Here is a 16,093-nt window from a genome sequence, read left to right on the forward strand (position 1 = left end):
CTAAATCTCTTAATTTAAATGTTTTAATCATTTAAAAACTTTTCAGAAAAATAAAGTTGGCCCAATGCTTCAACCTACGAACTGGAGGATTAGAATATTCGGTATATATATATTCTCTTAGTCGAACGGTTCCAGTTTGTTGGCCAAAGAAATTTTGCGTTTAGTTTATGAAAAGTAAATACGCCCCTTTCCCTGCCATCATTGATATCAAGCTTTTGAACAGTCCTTTGTCTCTGTCATCTGTCGATTAGCACATCAAAGCAGCTCATGTGTTCACTACGCGATTTGATATTCGTGAAACATCAGTTTGATTAACGCCAATCCTTTTAGCTAATAATGTCTAATTCAATTAGACACTTTGCAGCAATTCAGGATCAATTTACAATTATCTTTAATACAAACTACAAAATCATACATACGAAGAAGGAAAAATATATTTTGGTTATTTCTTGGAAAAATATATATATATTGGTTCACCTTTTTTGTGCGTATTTATTTATTGAATTGACATAAAACCAGATATTCCTAAAGGATTTACAGTAGAGGTGCGAATTTCCCCAAAGCGAATTTTGTGTTATTTGTATACAATTGAAATTACTTCTTTTAAAGTTGTCATATACATAGCAGATATATAAAATTGGAAAGATCAATATTGTTATTGTAAATGACAAAGATTATAAAAACTCTTTAGCTTTTTATTTTTTTTTCTTGTTCATTACTTCTTGTAGATTTTTGGAGAATCAACTTAATCAATCCTCTTTCATATCATTAGGGTACGAAAATTACTTATTAATTTACATAAGCTTGACATTAATATTAATATATATATATATATATATATATATATATATATATATATATATATATATATATATCTATATATATATATATATTATGTATATATATATATATATATATATATATATATATATATATATATATATATATATATATATATATATATATATATATATATATGTCTGTGTGTGTGTGTGTTTGTGTGTGTCTATTTTAGCGGTAAAAAATAATATATAACACAAAAACCTCACACCAAATGTTAACCCCAAAGTAGCCAGTCCCCACCTTTACCCTACAAGTTAGAATAACTGTAATCTCCGAAGAAGGAAACAGTTCTATCACATTATATTGATTTATGTTTTTGTGGTCGAGGAATCCTGGCTCGAATAATGATATGAATATTTAAATGGAACTATAATTTAGAAACCAAGTTTCTTGTTGTTTGGAACTACCTGTAAATAACAAAATTTGTAATTTATTCAGAAATAAAGGGATCTTGATTAACCGAATTCAATCTTTTTCTTGTTCTTTTTAATGTGACATGTCCTACTAAACGTTGCGTTGGTAATTATTAACGCTATTTAGATTTTTTGAACTGACTTTCTAAGCAGTATTGTGCTGGCTTCACAGTTGTGACAAGGTCTACAAGGAGTACAAAGACCTGCGACTACCTGGAGCCCTTTTATCTTCCTTTATATTTCCCATTATCTTAGTAGACATTCAACAATATTTTAATTTCTTTTTTATAGTGTGTTTAATTTCGGTTTGTGGTTGTTCACGTTTTGATTCTCAGTCCCGAGGACCTGAGGATATTCAGATGCATAATTAATTAAGAACCAAAGAGTACTGCAGCCAAAGAGTACTCGTTCCCTTTATAGTTTTATTTATAGAATCAGAAGAGTCCCTTAAGCCTTATAGTCTAGAAGAGCAGTTAATTTTATTTTCGAGAGTTTTATGCTTCTTAAATCTAATAAAAGCTGTTCTGCTGGCACGTGCAGCTTTGCTACACTTTGCTTGTTTTGCTGATGAAGGGCACTACACTCTGCAAGATGACACTATTAAAAGCACCTAAATAATAATTTATATTATCATTCAGTATGAGATTTTCCAAAGCCTAATTTATATTATTTTCAAAATCGATCCACTTAGCAGAATTTATATTTTATTTGGGCAAGAAAAATATTGGGCAAGGCTGACCTGAGAGATTGTTAATGATAATAGGGTGATGGTCACTACCATAAGTATACTCGAGAACAGTCCAAGAGAGACGTGAAGCTAGACCTGGAGCATACAAGCTTAAATTTATCACGGAGCATTCTCCAGTGCAGATGTTAAATTCTGTAGGTGACCCATCATTTCGGAAATTTAATTGATGATCCTACATTACCTTTTTTTTGACAAGTGTCATAATTCCACCTAAGGAGTAATTATTGTCATGAACTCTGTTTTTTCCAAAAATGTTAAACTATTTGGAATTATGGTTTTTTTACGTTATTAAATTTGTTTCTTGGAGACATATTATTGCGGTAGAGAACTCAGAAATAAGTTGTTGTAAAGTTGGAAGTCGATGGAAAAATCCATCTAAATTCCATTGCAATAGTGTAGTGAATTATGTTATATACGAAAATATAAAATTATGGGCTAACCTAAGATGACTTGTCCTCGGATTCAGAGATGTCTCATAATTCATTCAATGTAACACAATTCAAGAGAAGTAAACTCTTGAATTATGTTACAAAGATCGTGCACGCCGATAACATTGCTTAGAAGTAGATACAGTTGGTCAAAATTGAGAACAAATGTGGGTGAATGATTTTGGATAAAATTTTTGGCAGGCTTAGGGTCATACGATTTTGTTGATTTTATGGATGTATGTTAAAAGTAAAGTTTTGTGATTAGAGAGAGAGAGAGAGAGAGAGAGAGAGAGAGAGAGTGAGACATTATCAAAATTTTATATCTTAAAAATTAATTTTCCCAGTTATGATTGCACTAAACTTAAAAAACTTTAAATTGCTAAACAGAGGACTAGATTCCCTTTCTAAAAAGGTACCATACGACCCCCTTTGATATTTAAAATTTTCGAGGTGCTTATAATTCAAAGGGGGTGCTGGAGGGGGATAATATTTTTATACTGTAAATTGTCAATTTAAAAATAAAAATCGACCTGTTTCAGGTTTTTTTCACATAGTACACAATATCGCTAAAAATGAATTTATTCCATACATATGGACCGCATGGTATATTGTGATAATGTCAATAATAAAATATGAGGACTGTCTATAATAAATACATAGTTACAAAATAACATCCGACTAAGTGGTCAAAATAATATATAATTCGTTCTATTGACATGACCACATATTTCTTCTCTTTTTTATTAGTTTATTAGTACTCGTAGTTTAAAGACGCGTTCATATATATTGTATTTGCTACAATATGAATTTAAAGCACCATTAGGAAACCATTTCAAAATATTTATCACTTATATTTATCATAAAAAAATTAAATTTTCTTCAACTGTGAAAAGAAATTGCCATAACTTTCATATTTTGCGACTAAAAATGTTCTGAATATATTGTATAGTATTTTTCATGACCCGATTTGAATATTTCTCCTTAATCATATTTATTTTCTGTTTCAAATAATAGTATAAAAGGATACTGAGTTCCGTTTCGTTTGACGACATTATGAACCTTTTTCCGAAGGTAAAAAGATTTGATGAAAACATATCGAAAAAATAGGGAGTTTAATTTTGTTTTTTATTTTAAGTCAGAAATACATCTTTGATTTTCAATTTTGATATGGCATAGGTATATAATTTTAAACCCAAAAAATGTTCAACATTGTATTATAATGAGGGACTTAAAAGCAAAATGTGTTAAGTCCACTTTTATTAAAAATTGAGTTAGCCATTGCTAAAATTACTTTATAGTTTCTTCCATTGGTAACACATTTTATTTGCCACCAAAACAATTAAAATCTACAGAATTCTAGTTGCTGAAATATTAGCTTTAACATGAAAGATAACAAATAAACAAAAATCTGGTTTTACCTACTCGTAATAATTAATTATAGCGTACGATGTAAAAATAAAATAAAAAATAAAATAAAACCATAATTACCCTGATAAAAAATTGTCTATTACACGCCCCCAAAAATGCTGAAAAAGTACATTTTTTGCCATTTTCTCGAAAGTTATAGTACATTTGAAAATTATTGATAGCTCAAATTTTATTGCACGTAAGATAAAAAGATAAAACCCAATATAACATCATAAAACACTGACGGAGATTTTCTAAAATAAAATATTCAGTATTGTTCTGAAAATGTTTGAATTTTACCTAAAATTTTTAAACGTCCTAATTTATTTTAATTCCTATCTTAAATTTTGTAGTCATGTTAATCAACAAATGATGTAAGTATGTAATCTCTACAGGTACAAAATATTTACAATTTTCAAAAAGGAGAGGGTCAATTTATATACCCTCAACGTTCTTAGAAAGGATTAAAATTTTCCAGCTGCGGAACGTGTTTTGCAGATTGTGAATCATTTTATTTCATGACAAATGAGAAATTTTCAATTGTTTTCAGATTTTGTTAAATAAAAAATTTAGCACAGGGTTTGCGACTGGCGCATATCGTGATTATCGATATTGGGCACATCCTGAAGGGATTCCAGCAAAACAATAGCTTCCTATGGAAAATGTCCATTATGGTATGAATTTCTACAGATCCCGCCTAGTCTAAAATATTTGCTTTGTTTGTAATGATTAGCCATTTTCCAAAATTATTAAATAAATTAAGTCTATATTTTCACATAATTTCTATATACATTTTCTGTTATATTTATCGTTAGATCCAGGTACCAATTCTCTCATTTTCGTTAATTTTTTAATTTTACTAGTATATTCTTGCCCAAAGTTACACAGTTTCTTCAAGATATTCATTTTACAAACACTTACATTCCTTTCTCACCCCCTTCCCAGATTTTTCTTTTTTGGGTATTATTTTTTCTTAACAGATGTATTTAATGATAAACTTTGGTGCATGTAGAAATTTCCATTGTTGTAAAAAATATAGGTGTGTTTATTTTTGTTTGAAATTCTATACTAGTATTTTCAAGCAGGTTTTTAAGATTTAAGGCATGCTCACTATGCTCAGCAGTTAATAATTAAGAATTTAGTTCTCGTCTGTCAACTTCCTGATTAGAAGAGCCTGGTAAATTGACTTAAATGTTGTTCATAGTAAAGTTCCACTACCTTGCTTTCTTGTATCACAACTTACAATAAAGTTGTAAAAACTTACTTAACAAATTTTTCGAGAAAAACATTGTTTACAATGTTACATTGTTTTTATAAGAAATATTCATCAATAATACCATTTTTCAATATTATAACATTGGTTATAACGTTTTTTCCACCAAGTAATTCAAAATTTGCACGTTTAGTTTATTTTAGGTTGAATAACTTTATATTTAAAAAATATAGGATAAAAGTTATTAGAGCAAAATAAAGGTTATCCTTTAAGATGTTATTTAATCCATAGTTGAAAAACATTGTAAGTAGAGCTACAATGTTATTTATATTACGTGTCGCTATGAGTTTCCTACTCTGCTGAATCTTAGTTTATGCGTTTTATGATAATAAATAGTAAGGTTATTTGATTAAAATACTATTACGATTTAGTTTTACTAGTGAATCTAGAGGATCTTTAATACAATGACTTGCTGTTTCCTTCTGTATCCTGATCCGTTTACCAAGTCACTGATTTATCCATATTTATTAGATCGACTAGCCGAAGCTCTTGGCCAATAAATGGGGGATTTCTTTGCAATCATTCGATTAATTTTTGCCACATTTAGCTACCATCACTTATCATGCAGATCAATGCAGTTGTCCGGGGTGTGGTATGTGGAGCCATAAGTGAAAGTTAGTTGTCTTATGAGGACCAGTTACCTAGAACCATCTTCTATGTATGAGAAGAGAAAAACACTTATAAAAGCTTTAATCTTAAGAAGAAATCTGTTTTGACACAGGTCTAGAGTCATTCGCCTTTGCTCTACAGTTTATGCTTCATTATATATAAAAAAGTTTCTATTCGAGATAGTATGAGTTTTAGTAGTAGGTACTTTTAGGAAATAAATCCTTATCTATAAAAAGTATATACTAATAATACGTAAGTGGCCTAAATCTCAAAGCTGAAATTAATGCAAATATAAAACACTTATTCTGAGCTATTAGGGTTAATAAATACTTTTTTATTTGATCAATTTTTCATCAGTCAATTTTTGGTTTGTTTTATAAAGAAAATTTCTGTTAGTATTCATATTTTGACCTGATCGATAATTTTAACACTTTAATACCATCCATAACTAGATTACACAAGAAGTAGTTATGTTTTAAAATGTACCCTTTACAAGTAGCGTTTAAACTTTTTGTTGGCACCCTTGTACGTGCGGCCTACAAAATAAATTAGCATTTGTAAACTGCATCTTTGAGTTTGAGCTCCAGCGTCTTTGAATTTGTCGTGCCTCGCAGCATGGGAACTAATAATCAATATCTCCCTTTTGTAGAGACCAGCCGTACTCTATAATTGTTATTCCAGTCGTTTTCTTGACAGATTCAACTGTGTTATACTTGAAGTTTCAGAATACTATTCGGGATAAAATGCCTTGACTTACATACAACCTGGAGTTTGTTAATTTATTCGAGTTACTGAATTCAAAACAAAATAGAAAGTAAGCTAACTATAAGGAGCTTTATCGAAGCTTACAAAATATTGCTTTTGAATACAAAATATACGAACACTGTTTCTAATTGGTAAACAACTTTTTGCAAAAATATGCATGCTATAATAACGAGCTATAACGAGCATTATGATCCTTACTTTGTCTTTAGAATTTGATGTAGGCTTCCATAATTATATTTCTACAGCGTGGTGACTCTAACTCGAATAAATGCAATTAAAACTTATCAACATTTTTCTTGCAAATTTACGGAGACCCGTGGATTTTATTTATAGTCTTTAATGGGAATTAACCCCAATTGTATATTGGAATACGTTTATTTTGACGTTTCGGGGCAGCAAAAGAGCTTCTTGGAAAAACTTTTGTAACAGTTTAAATAAAAATACACCCATTAGCAAAATATGAAATGAAATAAGGAAATTAAAAAACGTTTATAATCCTCCCAATAATCCAATAGTTGTAAATGAGTGGACAGATATATTTTTTAATAAAATTGCTAGACCTTGGGTTATAGAAGGAGAAATTAATCACAGGAACCCTAGGGATAATAGACATGACAATGACGAAGCAAACAAAGACAACATATTTCTCACACAAGCATTTAGTCTGGAAGAAATAAAGAACTGCCTAAAAAGACATAATAATTCAGCCCCAGGATTAGATGGTATACACTATAGTATGTTGTATAATTTACCCATACATAAGAAAGTTCAACTACTAAATGTAATAAACAATATCTGGATGAGTATGGATATACCACGTGCATGGAAAGAGTACATCATAGTTCCAATTCTTAAGCCACACAAATCACCAAACTGTCCAGATTCGCATAGAGGCATTTCACTATCATCATGTGTGTTAAAAACAATGGAAAGAATGATTAAATGTAGACTAGAATTCTGGTTAGAAAAAAATTCTAAAATACCTGCAACACAATTGGGCTTTAGAAAATCATGTTCTACGATGGAAAATTTAACGCACTTAATACTGGATATATATAACTCATTTTCCGTCAACAAGTCGGTATTTGCTACATTCATAGACATAGAAAATGCATATGACAATGTAAACCTACAACTCCTATACCACAAAATGAAAGAAATCGGACTGCCAGATATACTCTGCTGGAAACTTCATCAACTTTACATCAATAGAGCTCTTTATCTTCCAATTAATAACAAACTAATAGGATCGAGAGTTTCAAACATCGGGTTACCTCAAGGGAGCATCTTAAGTCCAATATTATACACTATTTACACAGCTCATATATGTCAAAGCATAATTACTAGCAAACAAGGTAAAATATTACAATTCGCAGATGATATATGCATATATGTGGATCAATTGGAAATAGAACAAGGCAGTAGAAAAATAAATACAGTATTTAAACATCTACAAGAAGACCTAGATCAAATAGCATTAAACATATCAACCAAAAAAACACAAGCTTGCATATTCTCCCGAAAACAAAACATTCCAGAAGTAGTGGAGTTGCAAAATGTCTCGTTTAAAGTTCAACCTTTGGCAAAGTTAAATATTTGGGTATTATACTGGATAGGATAAAATGATTTGGAAAGATCATATTGAGTACATCATAGCAAGAGCTGACAAAGGGTACAATGCGTTACGTACAATAGCCAATGTAAATTTAAAATAAACTATCTTTAAATTGAAATTCTTATGAAACTAATTAAATTATATAAACAATGTAAATTTTAAACAAACTATCTTTAAAATTGAAATTGTTATGACACTAACTAAATTATATTAACAAAATTTTGTACCTTTCTGTCACTGAATGCCTAAATGAAACTGTTCTCCACTATATATATTTTAATCACCACTCAATGACTTCGTTCTCAGCTTCGGTTATCCTTGATTTTGTGAAATTACTTTTTCCAATTATCAGCTTCCACCAATTTAAAATATTTTTCTTCTTAATAGCATTTATATTTATTCTTCTTTTTAATACACCAATATCCAATCACCATATAACTATTATAATTTGGACATTTAGGCTCTTTAGATCAGAATATAAAATTATATGTAAATTAAACAGCCTAAATTAATAAACTACACTACCTCAAATCCGTAATTATATGTAAATTAAATATCTCAAACCAATAAATAACCCCACTTCTACATTCGCAACCATCCCTTAACTATCATTTTCAGAGTATATTTGGTTGCCTATGCACATGGCTCACTTAAATATATCATAATTATTAAAAAAAAACTTTTTACATTTATTATATGATAATTTCTTAAGAATGCCCTCATATAAATATATTCTATAGTATATAACTTATAAATTATTTTTTTTTAAACACTATTTTTCTTTCTCCTATATTCAATATCATCTCAATATATATATATATATATATATATATATATATATATATATATATATATATATATATATATATATATATCTTAGATGTATGAAAAATTAAATCAAAATGTGATATTTTACAAGTTTCATATATAAATTATAAATTATCACTTTTGCTAATACAAACTATAATAAAAAATAATTTAAACAAAAGATCAGAAATTCAAAATCTAAGCAAAATTTATAATTATATTTTATAATTATATCATTTATAATTATATTTATAATTATAGAAGAAAGTAGAATTTTTTCATCGACTAATAATATCAAAATTGCATATAAAACGGTACTAACAGTTAACAAAGTTTTTTCTTAACTTAAAGACCAATCCGCACTCTTGTCTTTAACGGATGTTGTTTATTGTATTGTATACCGTGCGGATCATGTGAACAAGTATACTATGGTCAAACATCAAGATGTCTTAAAGACCGCATTACATCCCACAAGTCTGATAATAGAGTACATCCTGAAAGAAGTGCATTAGGTGAACATGCATTTAAAAATGGGTATCGGATAGATTACAATAACATCAAAGTAGTAGAACAGGAAAGTAACATCACCAAAAGACTTTTTCTTGAAAATGGCCTACATTTGCCAAAATAACAATGCAATGAATCATAGAATGGATATTGGTCATCTAAATGAAATGTTTTTCTATTTGTTACTACTAGATAAATGCAATGAGAGTTATACTATGAATTTTTATTTTTTTTTTATATTCTGTTAACTGTCTTTTCGATTATCTGTTATACCTTTGATCCGGTGAACTGATTGATAATAGAGGTCCCACTGTATATATGACATGGATCAAAAAAATTATACTAAGAGAAGGCTCATAATTTAGTTCATAACCACACCCTACTATTAATCCATACTTTATCTATGGAAAGCTTGAGTTACAAATTATGGATTACAAGTTGTAACACAAAGATTAAAATATCAAAACTTGAATACTTCCAACTTTTCTTTTTTTTTTTGTTTATTACATATTCATGGATTCTGAAAACGGAAAATACTCACAATATTCATGAAAACCACTAAAAATTCACATCATGTAACAGACGCAAATAGGGAGACGTGCTGAATAACCTTTATAATCAGAATTTAGAATAGTCAGAAAAATTTTCCGGGCTTAATCCAGTCGCCGATCTAGCTTTTCGATCAAACTCCAAATCCAACAACAGAATAAACACGACAAAGTATAAGCCCAAAATAAAAACACCACTCAAGATACGATCTTATCAACCAAGACTTTGTATAGTCATGACAATAAAGGAAAAATTTTACGAAATTATTTTAATATAGGTTTCATTTAATATCATTTTTCTGGAATATTTACAATTAAATAATAGAGATCCTATTTAAAAATATTTTATTTTAACGAATCAACATTTTCCAGATACTATCAGACGGACAATATTAAATAATAGTATAGTTAACAAACTGTTTTGAACGTGTAGATATGTTGCTTATTAATTCTTAGCTGGAAAAGTTCATACATCGTTTTCCACGTACAGATTCATAAAAATTTATTAAAAAGATGAAAGAACAAAATGAACTGTTACCGAGGAAAATTAATTTAATGTCATGCTAGCAATTGCACAGGATATTAAATATCTGCTTAAAAACAATATGCATCCATATAAAATACAGTTACTCGGCTACGAGTATACCGGGAGAATAGCTTTTTGATAATGTACGCAACAAAGACAAAATTAGGTACAGTGCACAGATTCTAAATTGCCGGTGGGAGATGGCTTCTATGCGCTGTATTATAGTCGATGTATGAGAGAAAGTTTTCAAAATAATGAAATAACAATTAATAATATAAAATTTGTTATTTCATTACTTCGAAAACTTTTTCTCTCATACACCAACTATAATACGCAATACGCATAGAAGCCATCTCCCACCGGCATATTTAGAATCTGTGCACTGTAGTTTGCTTTGAATTTGTCCTTTTTAGAGACAAAGCATTGCTTCATAAAAAAGAAACTATTATTGTACATCATTTCTCATTCTTATTTAAGACGTAATCCATATTGCATAGCAGCTCATCGTCAAAATAACTGGTCTCTGTAGATTTGTTTGTATAGTTGGGGATCACGTAAACACCAGTAAATGACCGCTTTGGAGTGTAATTTTTCTAGTCACGACGGATTTGCTTAAAAATTTGGATTTAGGTTCCTCTTATAATCTACTTCAGTTTTGGACTCAAACACAGGGTTGCTTTTACTAGGGGGTAGGGAGGGGGGTGGTAGGAGGTTCTCATGGGTGAAAGAACAGACGTTCAAAATTAGTCCGTAAACGGAAAAATTGACTACCTCTAAGCATGACTACCTCTAAGCAACTATTTGTTCTATAAAGTTTTTTCACCAAGCCAATATTGTAAGTTATTTGCGAGTAAAAATGTTTATTTTTCAAAATAAAAACCATGTTTTCAGACAGTTTTTCACAAATAACTCAAAAAGTAAGTATTTACCGAAAATATATTCTTAGCAAAAATGTAGCTTATAAAAAACAAAAAAAAATTGTGTACTTACGAAGTTTGTAGACCCAGTAGAAGTATAGTGTGTGTTAGAAGATAGAAAAGTGCGTTCTTATTTGAAAAATTACGTAAAAATCACCCCGTAATTAGTACCTCAAATGAAATTGAATATATTCTGCTTCACTAGTTACTTTATTTATATATTGTTTATATGATTTGTAAGTTTGTCCGGTAAAAAGTGCTTATTTTTTTTTAATTTGGTTTTAAAGTAATTTTTTCTTTTATTTTGAAAGAAATTCTTTTTTTTAATAAATAACTTTTTTTTTTTAAATGTATTAATTTTAATTTAATAATAAATTTTATAAATTTTTGGGAGTAAAAAGATATGTTTTACTTTTCTAAACATTTTGCTTTTCTGTTTGCATACACTCGTGATTAGTGACTCGTTTAAGTTCTTTCAACTACAACCCTTTCAAAAATAAAGGTTTAAAAAATATAATTAAATGATTTTACTGGCCTTTAAATAAATTACCCGTTTTAACTTACAATTATAATTTTTTTTTCTAATAGGGGTAGTATTCACCCCTAAAAAATAAAAAGGAACCAACAGTACAAGTCCAAAGCTAAAGTGGAGGATGAGTAGAACCCAAATCCAAATTTTCATGCATTTCGGTGGTGACACGAAAAATTAAACGGTATCGCCGTCTTTCACGTTTATTTACTGGCATAGTAATTATTAAACCACGTTTTTCAATGGCAAAATGAACGGCAAATTATAAAGTTTCACATAATTTGTGCAAACAACTTTTTTGTATGTATGTTCTACATTAACAGATATATCAATATTTCCACACACTATTGTCACACCCTATATGTAAAGGTGATAAATTCACCTTTACATTAAGGTAATGTAATGAAAATTAAGAAAATTAAAACCAGTTTTGACCTTTATTTACATACTGAATTAAGAATTGTTTATTGTTTAACTTACTATATTTTTTTCCTTATATTAAAACTACTTATACTTTTCACCCAATAAACTTTTTCTTTTTTTCCAGATACAACAGTTTTGTTGTAACGAGTGCAATGATGCTATAGTTAGACATGGTTGACAGACATCTTCAGAGTATTGACCCAGAGGAATCAAAATCAAGGCCAAGGTAATTTCTTTATTTAATTTTTAAAAATTAAATCTACTTTGTTTGAAAATTATTCTCCATACACGGCCTGGCTTAGAACCTCTATAGCCCAAACTGTAGGAAAAAAACGTGCATTACTTAGTGAATTTTTGAAACCAGTACAGCGTTATGAGGGGCAATGCATTAAGTAACCTCCAAGTGTTTGAAACTCCAAACGGTTATAATTTTTTTATAGCACTTTTAAGGTGAAAAAAACGGTGTTTTTGATTATATTTATTTTTATTGTATCTAATCAACATTTTAGGGTAATATGAGTACAATATTATAAAAGTGCGTACATGAAAAGAACATGAAAAAAGATACAAATGGACATCCGAAGAAATCAAAAATAGTGAATTTAATAAAAAGATAGCGCATGCATTAAATCAAGTTAGCATGCAGCACAAGACAAAATGAAATCACAACTAGAGTAAACATACTGACACGAAAAGAAGAATTTTACACAGAAATAAAAAATGTTGGATTAGAAATAATGCCAAAAGTAACAATTTCAGAGGTAACTACAGCATTGGAAAACATGAAGAGAAATAAAGCTGCAGGAGAAGATAGTATTGCCACAGATATGATATTAGAAGGAGGTAAGGAACTAATTGCAATTGTAACTAAACTTGTGGACAGTTGTTTACATCAGGGCAAAGTTCCTAAGAGCTGAAACAACTCTAAAGTAATCTTATTACACAAGAAAGGTAAGAAAGAAAATCTGAAAACTACAGACCCATCAGCCTACTGTCACACCTGTTTAAAATACTCACCAAAGTCATAACTACTCGACTAACAAGGAAATTAGACGAATACCAAACATATGAACAGGCAGGTTTTAGAAAAGGCTATTCAACTTCCGATCACCTGTTAACCACAAAAATATTAATAGAAAAATGTAACGAATACAAGTTTCCAGTTTTCCTAGCATTTGTAGACTACGAAAAAGCTTTCGATACCATAGAACATACGGCCGTAATAAACGCAATGCAAAATTGTAGAATAGACAGCAGATATATTAACTTAATAAAAGAAACTATGAACCAAGCTACAGCTACATACTACCTTAATGAAAATGAACACACGAATCCTGTACCATTAAACAGGGGAGTTAAACAGGGAGATACTTTATCACCCAAACTGTTCACCTTAGTTTTGGAGGACGTTTTTAAAAACCTAAATTGGAAATATAAGGGAATAAACATCAAGGGCCGCTACCTCAGTAATCTACGATTTGCAGATGACATAATCCTAATAGCTACTGACCTACAAGAAATGCAAACCATGCTTTTAGAACTACATACCGAATCTTCTAAAATAGGACTAAAAATGAATTTAAACAAAACAAAAGTCATGCACTCCGAAGACACCGTGACAATAATAAACGATAAAGTTATAGAAAAAGTTGAAGGATATATATACTTAGGACAAAAAATAATACTAAATAGGGAAATTCAAACTGAAGAAATAAAAAGAAGAAGAAAGTTAGCTTGGGCAGCATTCGGTAAACTGAACTATATACTCAGAAATCAACAAATTCAATTACATCTTAGATCTAAAGTTTTTGATGCATGCATTATTCCGATATTAACTTATGCGGCACAAACATGAACAATCACAAAAAAGAATATGAATATACTTAGAGTCACTCAACACGCGATCGAAAGAGCAATGCTAGGTATATCACTTAAGGACAAGAAAACAAACACATGGATAAGACAGAAAACCAAAGTCACCGATGTGGTGCAAAAATCATTAAAGTTGAAATGGGAATACGCTGGACATGTAGCTGGGAGCGATCTAAACAAATGGCACAGATCAATTTTAACCTGGAGACCATACCAACACAAAAGACCCAGAGGCAGACCTCCTATGAGATGGACAGATGATCTGAAAAGTACTGCCGGGAAAAATTGGCTACAAGTAGCGTACAATAAAAAGCAATGGAAAGGAAGACTTGATGAGGCTTATGTTCAGATGTGGACGTGAATGGCTAGACGAAGAAGAAGATGATTATAAAAGTGCATATAAAAACCTTTTATTTAAGCTATGTTACAATAAATTGGGTCCAATAGTTTGTGCAAAATTAACGTTTGAATGTCCAAAATTGTCAAATTTATGCCATTTTATTTTTGAAATAGCTTTTGTAAACATTACATTATAAACATTATATACAAAAATTATTATATTGCAGCTCTTTTAATTACTGTTTTGCCAATTACTTTGTAACATTTTTTTTTGTAATTAGATTAGTAACTAATTATTAGATATTACTTTAAGATTAATTTTAAAAACCCTTTGCAATTACGGCAGCTACGCCAATGGCCGTATCCAAAAATCTTCTTTTTGCGCCTCTCCGAAACTAATAGCCATGTTTTGAAAGTACACCTAGAATTTCATATTTTATATACGTATTATTGTAATCTGTTCGGTACGAGAGGTGCCGATACAGTCTTTTATGAGAAGGTAACGGTACTTTAGGCTTTGTATCTTTATAGAACTAATTCCCCGATATCTTTCAGCTTTTTTATTTCTTAAAAGAAGTACCGAAACATGCAGATTACTTGATGGCTGCTTTGTAGGAAATTTGAGAGCAATCGTCATTTTTTGGGAACAAAGAACATTTAGGTCCCTTTTTTTATAGCGCTAGGAAGAGAGTAATAAAATGTGTTAAACTTCTTACAAATAGCTTTACTTTAAAGAGAATCTTGCCCTCAATATGGTACCGTTATTTGCCTTTTTGCTTCACTTTTTAAAAAAATACCGCTATATTTATATGTTTACACCGAAAATGAAAATGGGTCGGTTCTTGTTAAGAGGGAGTTCTTTAAGTGGGGATGATTCTGTTCTAGGGGATAGTTTGTCCAATTTGAGAAAGGGAGGAGCACTTTTCGTTGGGTAGTCTAGGAGATTACACTGACTTTTGGTTACGTCTTCTAAGAGTTTGGACGTATTTCTTTCTCTGGGAATTCACCTATAAGTGTATACAGTGATGAGTGCCTTAAGAACCGGCAAAATAACTCAAAAGATAGAAAATATAATACGTTGTGAAATAAAAAGAGATGAAAGTAGTGGAGGTGGGAAATTATCGATAGATATTACAACAGACAACAATACATTTTATAAGAAGCTTACGAGTAATGAATTTTAACTCCCAAATCCAGCACCCTTATTTAAGGAATCCAACGCACAGGTTATACCGTTTGTATTAGCACAAACTTTATGAAGCCCTTTCCAGGTACACACCCAAAAGGTTCCCAACAGTGCGTGTTTAATTATCGATTAAGCAGCGCTCGACGGATTATTGAGAACGTGTTTGGTTTGCTGGCCACTGTTTTTCGAGTATTTAGAAGGCCTATTGCATTCAATCCAAAAAAAAGTTAAGAGTGTAGTACTTGCTTGCATTTCCTTACACAACTTTCTAAGACGAAATACAAAGTTGGTACAAACATATACACCACCAGGTATATTTAGTCAAGCCTTAGAAACTG

The 16,093-nt window shown here is 30.1% G+C and overlaps 1 protein-coding gene across 1 annotated transcript in view; it reads left to right on the plus strand.

The window, feature by feature from the left end:
* Positions 1–16,093, plus strand: part of Corin (corin serine peptidase) — a 211,602-nt gene that overhangs the window by 45,940 nt on the left and 149,569 nt on the right. The window contains exon 2 of the mRNA XM_072545549.1: positions 12,483–12,584. Coding sequence (XP_072401650.1) covers positions 12,529–12,584 — 56 coding nt within the window. The 5' untranslated portion in view covers positions 12,483–12,528. The remainder of the gene's footprint in view (positions 1–12,482; positions 12,585–16,093) is intronic.

The sequence above is a fragment of the Diabrotica undecimpunctata genome, chromosome 10 (assembly GCF_040954645.1).
Source record: "Diabrotica undecimpunctata isolate CICGRU chromosome 10, icDiaUnde3, whole genome shotgun sequence".
Taxonomy (NCBI): domain Eukaryota; kingdom Metazoa; phylum Arthropoda; class Insecta; order Coleoptera; family Chrysomelidae; genus Diabrotica; species Diabrotica undecimpunctata.